The sequence below is a fragment of the Callospermophilus lateralis genome, chromosome 2 (genome assembly GCF_048772815.1).
Source record: "Callospermophilus lateralis isolate mCalLat2 chromosome 2, mCalLat2.hap1, whole genome shotgun sequence".
NCBI classification, from domain to species: domain Eukaryota; kingdom Metazoa; phylum Chordata; class Mammalia; order Rodentia; family Sciuridae; genus Callospermophilus; species Callospermophilus lateralis.
Genome location: NC_135306.1, coordinates 33,782,368 through 33,795,070, shown reverse-complemented (window position 1 = coordinate 33,795,070; position 12,703 = coordinate 33,782,368). Strand labels below are relative to the sequence as shown.

Genomic DNA, 12,703 nt, shown 5'->3' with positions numbered 1-12,703 from the left:
CCCTCCTTAGACTTCTCACCCCTCCCCCACACCCTTCAGCCTTGATCTAGGCTTTTGTTCCCAGGTACCCACTCACCTCTGAGCATTCTGATGCCTGAACTCCCCAGCTGTCCCTGCCATCCCTTAGGGCTTAGCTTGACACCAACTTCTCCAGGAAGCCCATGTGAGCTGGAGTTGTGAGCTTTCAGGCCACCTCCTGCTTTATCCTTGACCGCGTCCCTAGTAGCACAAGATCTGTTCGTTATTGGAGGTTGCACCTTGGGGGTTATTGCAATGTCCCTTTCATAAGAGAGTGCTGCCCATCTTTTTCCCAGGCCACGCATACTTCACGACAAGGTGAGACAGTGAGTTCACTCCCCAATCTCTTCAGGCCAGTGACTGGTTTTCTGAGGTAGGGGAAATAGTTCGCAAAAATATCCCCTTTTTGAGTATCGTTTTATGCAACAGAATTTATTCCAAGCAGAGGAGAAAGAAAAAAGTTTAAACTAGAATCAGATAATAAAAAAGAACAATGGTCATTGAAGTTTGCATTTCGATGCCACCAACTCCAGGGAACCGATACCTAAAGAATCTGAAAACATACGTTCTTTTGTGAGAGGAACTGTTCTTGATGATTTCTCCTTGGAATTTCCATGTTTAAATGCTTTAAATAATCTAAATAGTAATCAGTGGATAAGAAACAACAACAACAAAAATCCCCATCTTCCCTCCTTGGTAAGTTTAGGTGAAAAAAAAGCCTAGTTATTTTGAAGAGCATCCAAGCCCTGAGGACCCTACCTGCTGCCCCCTTGGCACCTCTGACAGTTTTTCTCTGTCACCCAACAGGGGGAGCCCACGTCTGATTTGCAGCCCAGGGGGCCCCTGTAGGATGCAGTTCTGCCTGGACGTGGGGGGGGCGGTCTGCGGCCCTAAGCCAGGTCACCTTGATCTCTCTCACTCCAGAAGCAGCTGCTGGACTGCAGGTCCTTCACCGAGGAAGAGGCGGAGAGCCTGGTGAACCCGACCTTCTTCCAGATGGTGGGAGAGCTCCAGAGCAAGGTGGAGGGGAAGCTGGAGCTCCTGGATGTGCGTGCCCCACAGGGACTGGGAGGTGGGGAGTGTCGCCCTGGTGCACCAAGCTGTAAGGAGAGTAGAAATCTGGGGACTTCCAACTGTGTGTCCCTGCTATGTCTGTTATAGAAGTCATAGGCCAGAGGCCAGACTCAGGGGTTCCAATTATCCAGGTCCTGCCATTGCCCCCCTAAAACAAGCAAAATGGTAACAGTGAAAAGCAGGAAAGGAATTTTAATCAATATGGCCCCATGGGAAAGACAGGTGAGATGGAGTGTCTCAGTTTTGTCTTCTGCTGCTGACATGAGCTTCAGGTTTAAACAGAGAAAGAATTGGCGGGGGTGAGAGGTGATGCATAATTAAACAGTCAGGTCAGACTATGGTTCTGGTTATCCCAGTTCTGGTCTGTAAGGTGGCTCTGGAGAGGTCCTTATCACTTGAGGGGACAGTCTCCATTTGCTGCTCAAGATGTCTATTGATCAGACCAGTGATCCTAGAAAGGACAATTCGGGTCCCATGGGATGGGTGCTCCTGCCAAAGGGGGCTGTCTCAGTGCAGGGTGATGTGTCTGCAAGGCTCTAGTGGCCCTGGAAGGTGTAGGGCAGTGACGGAAGGATTCTAGGCACCACTCCAGGGGTCTGGGTCAGGATGCTGTAAATGTCCCTGCAAATCTTGAATGGGACAAAATAGGTTAGGTAAGTTTAGGGCTAATAAACTTGTATTACCAGTTTTTAGATGAATATTCCTTAATGACTAATACGCCTGCATGCAGAACTGAGCAGGTCACAAAGTTGAAGTTAATAAAGGAGAGAGATGCAAAATGAAACAGAGATGCCAAGCTTTATCCTGCTTTTAGTTACCCATTGAACATCTGTGGGTCTAAGTGTCACTGCTTTTAGCAAGGACAGCCTCTTTTTCGTCCCTATACATGTCCACTCCCTTGCCCTCCCCAGTCTTTCTCATAGCAGATCTCCTCCACTGGCCACTCCAGAAGTATCCCCTGGCCCCTCGCAGCTGCCCCTGACATGGGTGCTGCATAGACTCCAGGAAATGATCTCAGGCCATGAGTGCACCTGAGCCCTTGCTGACCCTGGGTGCTGGGAACTGTGGAGGAGTAAGACATTCCCAGCCCCAAGACACTGACAGTCTTGAGCCGAGGTCAGCATATTTTTTTTTTTTTTTTTTTTTGTGAAGAACCAGATAGTGCCTATCTTGGGCTTTGCAGGCCATCAGGTCTGTGTCACAGCTTGTAGCTCCATAGCCCCAAGAGGTACACTACAGACATGACAATACAGACACGAATGAGCATGGCTGTGTTCTAAAAACTTTATTGATGGACACTGGGATTTGAATTTCTTAAAATTCTCACATCATTTTTTCATTTGTTTTGAACTTTTTCAACCATTTAAAACTGGAAAATCTGTGCTTAGTTCACAGGTCCAAACAAAATAGATGGAGGGTCACATTCAGCATGCAGAAAATAATTTGCCAATCTGTAACCTGGATGGGTACATAAGACATGAATATTATTTTTAAAGTGGGGTGGTTGGTGGTGGTGCATGGGGGTTGAGCAGCAGGTATGGTGTTCAGTGCAGATGAGAACAGAGGTGCCCAGGCCCAGATGGGTATGGCAGGAGGGAGGTACCAGAACTCAGATGTGACCCAGATGTCAAACTTGAAGGATGGTACCCAGACAGTGATATCCAGTCCTTTTTTTTTTTTTTTTTTTTTGTGAAGAACCAGATAGTGCCTATCATGGAGCTTCGTGGACAGGCCTGGGCTAGTCAACCCGTAAGGCACCTTTTCTGGGTTCTTTCCCTGCAGAAATCCTTTGAGGCCCTGGCCAAGCAGACCGAGTGGCAGAGCTCAGACCTCTTCAGGTATTTCCACGAGGCTGTGCAGCTATGGGAGATGCACCAGAATATGCTGTCAGAGAAGGAGCTGGAACTTGAGAAGAATATGGAGCAGTATCGGGAGAAGCACAGCCTGGAAAACCAGGTGCCCCCAAGCCCGGTGACTTCCAATGGGAACGAGGAATGGGCCACACTGCCCCAGGCCAGGCCAGTAAACTCAGTCAGCATTAAGATGCAAAAAAACAAAAGAAAAGAAAAACCCACCACAAACAAAAATGAACTCAAAACAGATCCTAGACCCAAATGCAAACCCTTAAGTTGTAAAATGGATGTGGATGGGGAAATGGAGGCTTACTTGGATCCTAGGACTAGATGGGAGGAACAAGGTTGCAGTTGTGTGATGGGTCTTCAGAACCAAGCCTGTCTGTAAGAGAGTGTGCAAGGGAGAGACAGTCAGGTAGAATCAGGAATACTCTCTGGATGACTAAAATAAGGCAATGATTAAAATATGATTTCATAAATCACAGTTTACTGTCATACAAAGATCTTTTTGTCTGCTCACAGTGTTTGAAGAGGAGGAGAATAATGTGGAGGAACCATTGTGTGAATACACACAATAGACCAGGTTCATTCACTACTCTGTGAGTTCCAAAATTATTAACATCTAGTTGCCCAAGTCAGTGGAAGCAGGCCTCTGAGGGAAGTAAAGTCTAGCTGAAGGTTCTCCAAGGGGTTTCTTGGGAGAAACTTGCTTGACACCAACACAGCCGAGATGGTGGTTTCAAAGCTTCAAGGCCTGTGCAGCCTGAGCGCTCACAATGCAGCCCAACTCTTGGGTTATGTGCATTTTGTAGTCCAATAGTTGAGGTCAGCAACTTACATACACAGTCTGATAAGGTGTGATGTTAACTTTCCTGAGGGGTGGGGAGGGCTCCAGTTCTCATACATGGTGTGTCTGATAAGACCTCACATCCTCTCACTGGGGCAAAATACAGCAAAATATATATCATTCACTGTTGCATTCCCGGCGACAGAAACACTCAGGGTCACTCCAGGGGAACTGGGTCATGCAAAACAGCCACACAAGAGACAGAGATACCTTTTCCTTTGGGAGTCCTGTGATGGCTCCTCTGACCTTAAGGGTCCTCAGAAAGAGAGAGCCTGCGCATGTGCTGACCCCTTTTATTGAGGAGAAGCCATTCAAATGAGGCAAGGGGTCAGGTTTCAAAGGGCTGAGTCTAGCTTCATGATATCTGCTGTCAGCAAGTTGACTGACATCTAGGAAGGCCACACCCAAAGGCAGAGCAAGAGAAGGGGACACACAAAGGGCATTTCCATGGAACATTCTATCCCAAACCGGGCAAGGGGGTAATTTCACAAAGGAACAGGTGAGCATAGCTCGACCCATGGAGCTGCAGGAAGTCACGCCTACGCATGAAGACACATTTTGTGACATTTTGTGACTTCCAAGATCAGGGCTGCCATCTAGGGCCACTTTGATGTGGCCAGATCACGGGAAGAGACGGACAGAGTCTCAACCGATCAGGGAAGGAAAATGCTGGTCACATAGCGCGACAGCCTCCCACAATTCACACGGCAGATTACGTACATGTTAGGTATCATTTCAAGGCTCTATTACGTGGGAATGAAGTATGTGTGTCTGACAGTCTCTCTGACCCCCACAGATCAGTTGGTCCCTACCCCCACTGCCCTCACAGTCTAGGAGGTGGTGGAGTGCAGGGGCTGGGGGACAGAATCAGCAAGTGATCTTGAATATGATTAATGACAAAAAGAGGGAGGAGAAGGCACTTGGGAATGTGTAGCCCAGACCTGACCACACTGGGTGGGGGTGAGGGACATATTCCTGAAGAGTCCCACCCGAACTGGGTCTTAGGGGAAATAAAATGGGCAAGAACATTTCAGGCACAGAGGGGAGGCCAGAAGTCTATAGCAGAGAGACAGAGCAGTAATAGATCTGGTTCCCCTTTTGTGGACAAGAAGTCCTGGCCTTCCCCAGCTGCCTAGACCTCAGTTCCAGGGGCAAGGGTTCTGCATGTCACTTATACTCTGGGAACTCATATTTGCTTCCTCTTGTTTTGGGGGAGGCTGCCAGGCCCAGGAGGCCAACCTTGATAAGCTCTTGGACCAACTGAGACAGCAAAACCATGAAGAAGCATTGAAGTTATACCTGGAAAAGGCCAAAACTTTTCTGAAGAGCATGAAATCTAGGTAGGTTGACCAGAATCCAGAAGGCAGGTGGGGATGGCTTGGATTCACATTCAGGTCACAGGCAGCCTGAACAGGAGGCGGGTGTGCCCAGCAAGTTTAAGATAAAAATTATAGTCGTATGCCAGGCGTGGTGATGCGTGCCTATGGTCCCAGCAGCTCAGGAGGTTGAGGCAGGAAGACGGCAAGTTCAAAGCCAGCCTCAGCAACTTAGCCAGCCCTAAGCAACTTGGTGAGACCCTGTCTCAAAATACAAAGTAATTAAAAGGCTGGGGATGTGGCTCAGTGATTAAGCGCCCCTGGGTTCAATCCTGTGGCTCCAGCATTGGAGTTCATCGTAGTCCTTTGTAGCTCTGCTTGAAGCCAATACAGAAGCTTCCAGGGAGAGTCTTGGAAAGTTTGTGGAGTGAAGTTTCAAGGCAATGCAGTTTAAAGGTCAAGACCTTGGGCCCCTTTTTAAAAATTTAAACATGCATGCTCTTTGTGAAAAGGAAAAGAAGTCAATGACTACAAACATACAGATTTCTCCCTCATTCCTGCCCAACTTTTCCTTTTAATGGACATAATGTGGATATAGACACATTTTTAAAATAAAGAATGGATTATATTATGTAAATTGTTGTATAGTTGCAGATAAATTTCAATTTTTAAAAGACCACAAAGAACTTATTACTGGGCTGGGGGTGTGGCTCAGCAGTAGCGCTATCGCCTGGCATGCGTGCGGCCCGGGTTTGATCCTCCGCACCACATACAAACAAGATGTTGTGTTTGCCAAAAAACTAAAAAATAAATATTAAAATTCTCTCTCTCTCTCTCTCTCTCTCTCTCTCTCTCTCTTTCTCACTCACTCTCTCTCTCTCTCTTTAAAAAAAAGTTAAAAAAAAGAACTTATCACTACTGGTACTTTGTAATGATTTAACCATCTCACAATTGATTAGCTCTTTTCAGTTGGTTCTGGTTTGTCAGTACAGTATTACCAGCAGTTTTTGTGAACTTCCTTATATCTTTGTGCTTTTGTACAACTAATTCTGTGTAAGGACTATTCACATAAATGAAATTGCACTCCAGTTGATTTCAGTACTTAGATCCAGAAGTATAACTTTGGGCAAGTCAGTCCCTGCTGAGCTTTGGTCTCCTTACCTGAGAAACATAAAATGCTGGGCCTTGGAATGTTTGAGGACTTGGTGGGATAATGTAGGTCAAGTCTGAGGTCAGAGAGAAGACAGTGGACAAGAAAAGGGGATCCACTTGACAAGCAGAAAACTCATTTATTTTCTATATTTTTCTACAAAGAGCATGTATTCCTTCCCCTTATGATCAGAAACATAGTAAAACAAATCAAGGACTGTTTCTGTGAAAGGGATCCCCACACACATAACAGCTCTGTGCAGAGCTAATTGCCAGATCACTGCCCACCTTGCTGGGGTCAAGGGCATGGCTCCTGGCTGGGATCAGCAGAGCTCCCCTTAGACTGTGGTCTCCCCTCCCTCCCTCCCAGGTATGAGTGTTTTCATGGCATCCTGACCAAGGAAGTGATGGAGTACCCAGTGGTCGTACTGAAAGAACTCAACTCCTACAGCTCCACCCTCAGCCAACATTTCTTTGTTCGTGAAATCTTTGAGCAGGTATGGAGAGGGAAACGATAGCCCTGGCCGCTCATAAAGAAGCAAGGGGAGAGGAAGCCTCTCAGTCTGGACTGCCCAATCTTTGGAAGTCATGCCTAACGCTGCAGAGTGCAAATCCATGTCTGGACAGCAAAGAGAAAGAGGCGGAAGGCGTCTCTACAGGGACCATCTCTTTCTGAGTTTAAAAGAGGTTGACAGGCTCCTGGGTTGCATGGACTTACAAAGAAAAGGCTAATTTATATGGCAGTCCCAACCTACTCACGCTGTCCTCACCAACTCTGCAGACCCAGCTTACTATGACCAGGGACACCCTGTCCACCTTCCGCCCTGAATCCTCCTGGCTCAGCAAACTCATCCCCCTCCTGCTTAAGCTCCCGCTCACAGCCCTCTCTCTTCCTGCTCCCTGTGCTGGGAATTTCTGTCTCTTGGGTCCCAAACCCACCCCATACTCCCAGTCCACTACCAGGGCAAGGATCCTACCTGCTCTCAACTGAACCCTGTCTCTCCTTCCTCCTGTACTGCCACCTCTTCTCCGAATTTGTTTATTCTTAGTTACTATTGAATCCAAGAGTGCAGAACACCCAATCAGAATGTGTTTCCTGAAGGGTGTGTTTTATTCAACTCTGATTTCCCCTTAGCCCTGGGTCTTGCACATAATTTAGGCACAGTAAATGCTGCGGGTAAGCTCATGCAGCCCTGGGAGGAGTTGTTTTGAATACTCCAGAGTGGCTTCCCCCACCCCCATCTCCAGCCAGAGTCTTCCTGGTCAGAGTGAAGCTAAACTTGGCTGAATGTTTCCCACAGGAATTGGGTACCCGGTTCTTCTGCAGAAGGGATGGATCCCTGTTCAGATTGCTAACAAATGTTCCCCACGTCACCTGGGTTGAGGCGGAGGCTCAGCCTGTAGGAGGGCAAGTTCATTGTCTGCCCTTTGAGATGGTTCTGTTGCCTGAGTAAAGGTGTGGACACCATTATGATCCCCATTTCACTGGAGAGGACACAGAGCCCACGGGGTTTAAGGCACTTGACCAAGGCCACTCTGCTTGTAAGGAGCTGGGATTCTAATCCAGACCTGCAAACTCCCCAGCTCACACCATCGTCCATAAAACAGCATGCCCACAGCTTCACCCAGAGTTTGTGAAACAGGAAGTGGTAGGTTAACAACGAGACTCCCGGACCACGGAGACCAGGCTTATTCTGTCCGTCTCTGTTCAGCTCCCAGAGCAGATTCTTTCTCCCTTGTTTGCACCCTTCGACTTACATTTTTCTTCCCTTTTCTCTAGATCACTGCCAAAATATGTCAGGATGAGCTTTTATTTCATTACTTCCCAGTGTGCGCTGTAAAGGGTTGTTAGCCTGCGTGAAATCAGGGGAAATCTTGTGCCCTGGGTTGGAAACGCCCTCATTACCCCAGTGAATGAAGCTGGTCAAGGCCTGCATCAAACCTTGTTGGGGAGGGGGAAAGAAGAATCGCTTTTACTTGAAAGAAAAGTGACACTCTGAAGAATGGCAGTGCTGTTCCTTCAGTGACTCACGTTTTTTCCTTGTAGAACTTGGCTGGGGAAGTCATTTTCAAGTTCAGGAAACCAGGTAACATTTTTACATTTTGAGTCCAGTTCTCCCTGTGCTCCTGTGGGCTGGGAAACCCAGTCCAGCGACACGGGGTGACTTGTCTCTCCTTGTGCTTTGGTGTCGGACATCAACAGAAAAACACGAACTGTATTTCCTGAAGAAAATGAAGAAACTGAAGAAAAGACACAGGGCCCAAGTGGAAATGTACAGAAGTGAGGAGAGCCTAAGCAGAGGGCCAATTTCTATGAGGCCTGCAGAGGAGATGGAAGAAGAAAGAGGTCAGGACCCGGAGTCCTCCACAGAAGAGAGCGGGCTGAGCCAGCAGGACAGATCTGCATCGGGTGACCAGATGTACGAGTCCAGAGAGGACTCTCCGCAAGGATTAGAAGAAATGAAGGTTGACAGAGAGAACTCCTCAAAACCCTCCCTGAACCAGGAAAGTGTGGGGGCCCAAGAAGAGGAGGAGGAGGAAGAGGAGGAAGAGGAGGAAGAGGAAGCAGGGGAGAGTGAGGAAGAGGAGGCAAAGGGAAAAGAGGAGGAGGAGGAGAACAAAGAGGAGGAGGAGAACAAAGCGGAGGAGGCGGCAAAGGAAGAACAAGAGAGATTGTCTGTGTGTGAGGTAGGCCAGCAGCTGGTTCTCTCTTGGGAAGGAGAAACTGTGCTGAGTTCACTCTGTGTGAATCTCTCATATAGACTGGGGTCCCCCAGACCTGGTCTCCATAGAGGTGCATGTAAATAACTAGAAAAGTTCTGGGCTGTACCACTATAATGCAATAATAATGATAATAATAATAATGATAATAATAATAAAGGTGGGGATAATATATAAAACTAAAACAGAACTAAACAAAAATATGTGCTGGGCCAGGCACAGTGGTGCAAGCCTGTAATCCCAGCAGCTCTAAGGCTGAAGAAGGAGGATTTCAAGTTCAAAGCCAGCTTTAGCAAAAGCAAGGTGCTAAGCATCTCAGTGAGACCCTGTCTCTAAATAAAATACAAAATAGGGCTGGAAATGTGGCTCAGTAGTCGAGTGCCCCTGAGTTCAATCCCCCCAAAACATAAATCCTTCAAAAAACATAAAGTGTTGGGCCCAGGGTTGCACACTTGTAATCCCAGCGAATTGGGAGGCTGAGGCAGGTTTGAGGCTGATTGCACATTTGAGGCCAGCCTCAGCAATTTAGCAAGACTCTCTCTCAAAATACAAAATAAAAGGGACTGGGGATGTGGTTCAGTTGGTAAAACGCCACTGGATTCAATTCTCAGTACTAAAACAAAACCAAACAAAGCCCTACATATGTATTTTTTCCTTTTAATTGTTGTCAACAGGAATTCAATTTTTCAATCACAGCAATGATTTTTAAAAATTCACCTTCCTCTCCTACATCCCCGCAGCCCACTCTGAAGTCACCCTTCAACTTGGCTTTCTTCTTCCCTCCCTTGCTTCTGTCTTTCTCTGCCCTTCTGAGCTGTACAGGTGAACTCAGCCCCTCCTGCTCACCCTGGCCGGTTCACTCTTTCTCACCCTTCTGGGTTCCTGATTTCTCACTCCTTCCTGATTTCTCTTCAAATATCAGGAAATAGGTCAGCTCTGAGCCCAAGCCCACCCAGCATCCCCGGCGGTGTGCACAACCAGAGCCTCCTGGCGGAGACAGAGCAGTCATAGCTCCCCCCGCCAGGGATGCTGGGTGGGCTTGGGCTCAGAGCTGACCTATTTCCTGATATTTGAAGAGAAATCAGGAACCCAGATTTTTATGTGGAACTTCTCATTTTTAAAAGCATTCTGTGTACATTGGGGGCGGCGGGAGGGTAGGCAATTATAGACATATTTGGCCCAAAGGTGTACAGTCTTGCACGTCAGGTGATTGGCACCCTTAAGTCCCTTGGATGATGTGGATTCTGAAGTCTTGTTGCCTCTTTAGGGTGATGCCAAGGAAGACTATCTGGAGGAGTTCTCCTCTGAGGACATGGAGTCCTTCACAACCTCCAGTGGGAACAATTATTTTGTCTTCGTATCCCTGGAAGAAGAAGAGGAGGAGGGTTACAGGAGGCCCCATTCCACCTTCTCAACCCCACGCTTTGACAACACTTTCCGCACTGAGTTCACAGAAAGAATGATAATTCCGTCCACACTAATTTTAGAAATTAAGAAACAGTGAGTACAAAACTCTTTGATTCTCATTCTCTTGCTCAGAGATTTATTCACAGGTTAATATAAAAAAATAGATTATCTTTAGCTGAAAAAAAAAGTAAATGTAGGTAAGTGAGGAAAACACAATAAAACATGATGAAAGTCCAAGAAATTATTTGCAGGCACAGACCTCCTAGGTGAGTGTGGTCCCCAAGCCCTCCCAGGCTGCTCTGTGGGCCTGGCCCTCATACACAGAAACAGTTTTCCCTGGAAGATGCTGCTGGGTTCCTGGTACATCTTCTTTTGTTTTAGTTCTATAGATATAAACCATAGGTATGAATAGATCATGTATGGTATTTTATGCTGATTCTTTGACAAACTCATGGCAGAAAACAGAACAATGAAGAATAAGGAAACGATCCCTAATCCCCCCACTGAGAAGTGACCTCTTCTAAGTCCCAAGTTTCTGGGCCTTTGTACTAGAAGAACAACAAATCTGAAAGTAAGGCAATCGTAGGTGTATCATTTAATGAATCAAAAGTGGAAATTTGCCTTTGGCTTTTGAATGGTACTTCCATTGCCCTCGCACCTCTACCATGTCATAGGCGGGACTAATCAGGTCAGGGTCCCCGGCCTGGTCCACCTCCCATATTCACAGGTGGCAAGAGGCTGGAGATTGGGAGCAGGAGGAGGAAAGTCAGGCCTAGGGCTCTTTCTTCTGTACTTCAGGGTCACCTCATATCTAAAATGTCTTGACTCCAGTGTTATCCTTCTTGCCCACCACGGGTCTTCGCCTTGCCTCTCCAGAGCCCATACGACAAAGATCAACAAGGATCACTCGACAACTATTATTTACTGAGCATATTTAATTCCCTCAACAACTGTAAGAGAGGGACCGTAATGAACTCCATTTTACAGGTGAAGAAACTAAAGCTCATAAAAAGTTAGTCATTTAGTCACAATCTCCGTGATAGAAAGTAGTTAGATCCAAGACACGAATCTATTCCTTATTAATTCCAGAGTCTGACACCAACCACTGTGCCATTTGACCTTGTAACTAACTAGGAAAAAGTTCTGTGTCCAACTGATGGAATCTGTATATTGAAGAATAATAAATCTGAAACTGTGGCAGTCATAAGTGTAGCATTTAATGAATTGTCCAATGACAGCACACGTGTTACCCAGAGCCCACAGAAGCCGAACTGTTACCAACCCACCAGGACACCATCAAATGGGCCCATTTCCAGTCACTGCCCTGTCTTTCCCAAGGATAAATATTTTAACTTCTGAGGTCATTTTACTTGCTTTGGAATTTTACGTAAGTGAAATCATTCAGAACTCATTTTTTTAAATGCCAGGCTTCTTTCATTATGTTTATAAAAGTCATATAATATCTTTGAATGTGGCTAGAATCCACTTTGTATCTCTGTGTGGTATCCCATTATAAATGCAATTCATTTTAATCCATTTATTTATCCAGTCTACTGATGCACATTTGGGTCTTTTCCAATTTAAGGATATACCAATAATGCTGCTCTGAACATTCTCGTTCAAGTCTTTTTGGTGACCATGTGTCTACATTTCCATATATAACTCATAGAGAAAAGTCCTGAGTCACGGGGTATATGTAGGTCCATCTTTGGGAGACGTGGCCCAAAGGTTGCCATCAAGAGCTTTTGAAAGTGGTCCTAACAGTTTTACAATTTTAAACAAACAACATGTGAGAGTTCCAGTTGCTGCACACCCTCCACAACAGTTGATGTTGCCAGTGGTTTTTATTTTATTCCTTCTGGCGTAATTGTAGTGGTATCTCATTGTTGGTTCAGTTTGCATTTTCCTGGTGAGTCATGATGTTATACACCTTTTCGTACACTTGTTGGCCATCTGATTATTTTTTTTTTGTGAAATGCCTAATGAAATCTTTTGTTTATATACTTTGTGATGGGTTGTCTATCCTTTTTCTTATTAATTTATGGGAGTTTGTTAGATATCTCTGTATTTGCTTTTATATAATTTCTTACTGTTTTTGAGAGATGTATTTTTTTAAAAAAAATTCGTTTTAGTTGTAGTTAGACACAGTACCTTTATTGTATTTTTATGTGGTGCTGAGGATCAAACTCAGAACCTCGCACATGCTAGGTGACCGCTCTACACAACTCTAGCCCCTAAAGGCATCTTTTGGTGAACAGAAATTCTTATCTTAAATAAAATCCAATTTATTCATTTTTTTTTTATTAGTTTACCTTGGT

The 12,703-nt window shown here is 45.9% G+C and overlaps 1 protein-coding gene across 1 annotated transcript in view; it reads left to right on the top strand.

Moving 5' to 3' along the window:
• Ccdc180 (coiled-coil domain containing 180) overlaps positions 1–12,703 on the top strand; it is a 62,229-nt gene that overhangs the window by 15,519 nt on the left and 34,007 nt on the right. The window contains exons 12-18 of the mRNA XM_076841168.2: positions 943–1,065; positions 2,875–3,048; positions 5,017–5,132; positions 6,628–6,754; positions 8,305–8,344; positions 8,461–8,945; positions 10,246–10,478. Coding sequence (XP_076697283.1) covers positions 943–1,065; positions 2,875–3,048; positions 5,017–5,132; positions 6,628–6,754; positions 8,305–8,344; positions 8,461–8,945; positions 10,246–10,478 — 1,298 coding nt within the window. The remainder of the gene's footprint in view (positions 1–942; positions 1,066–2,874; positions 3,049–5,016; positions 5,133–6,627; positions 6,755–8,304; positions 8,345–8,460; positions 8,946–10,245; positions 10,479–12,703) is intronic.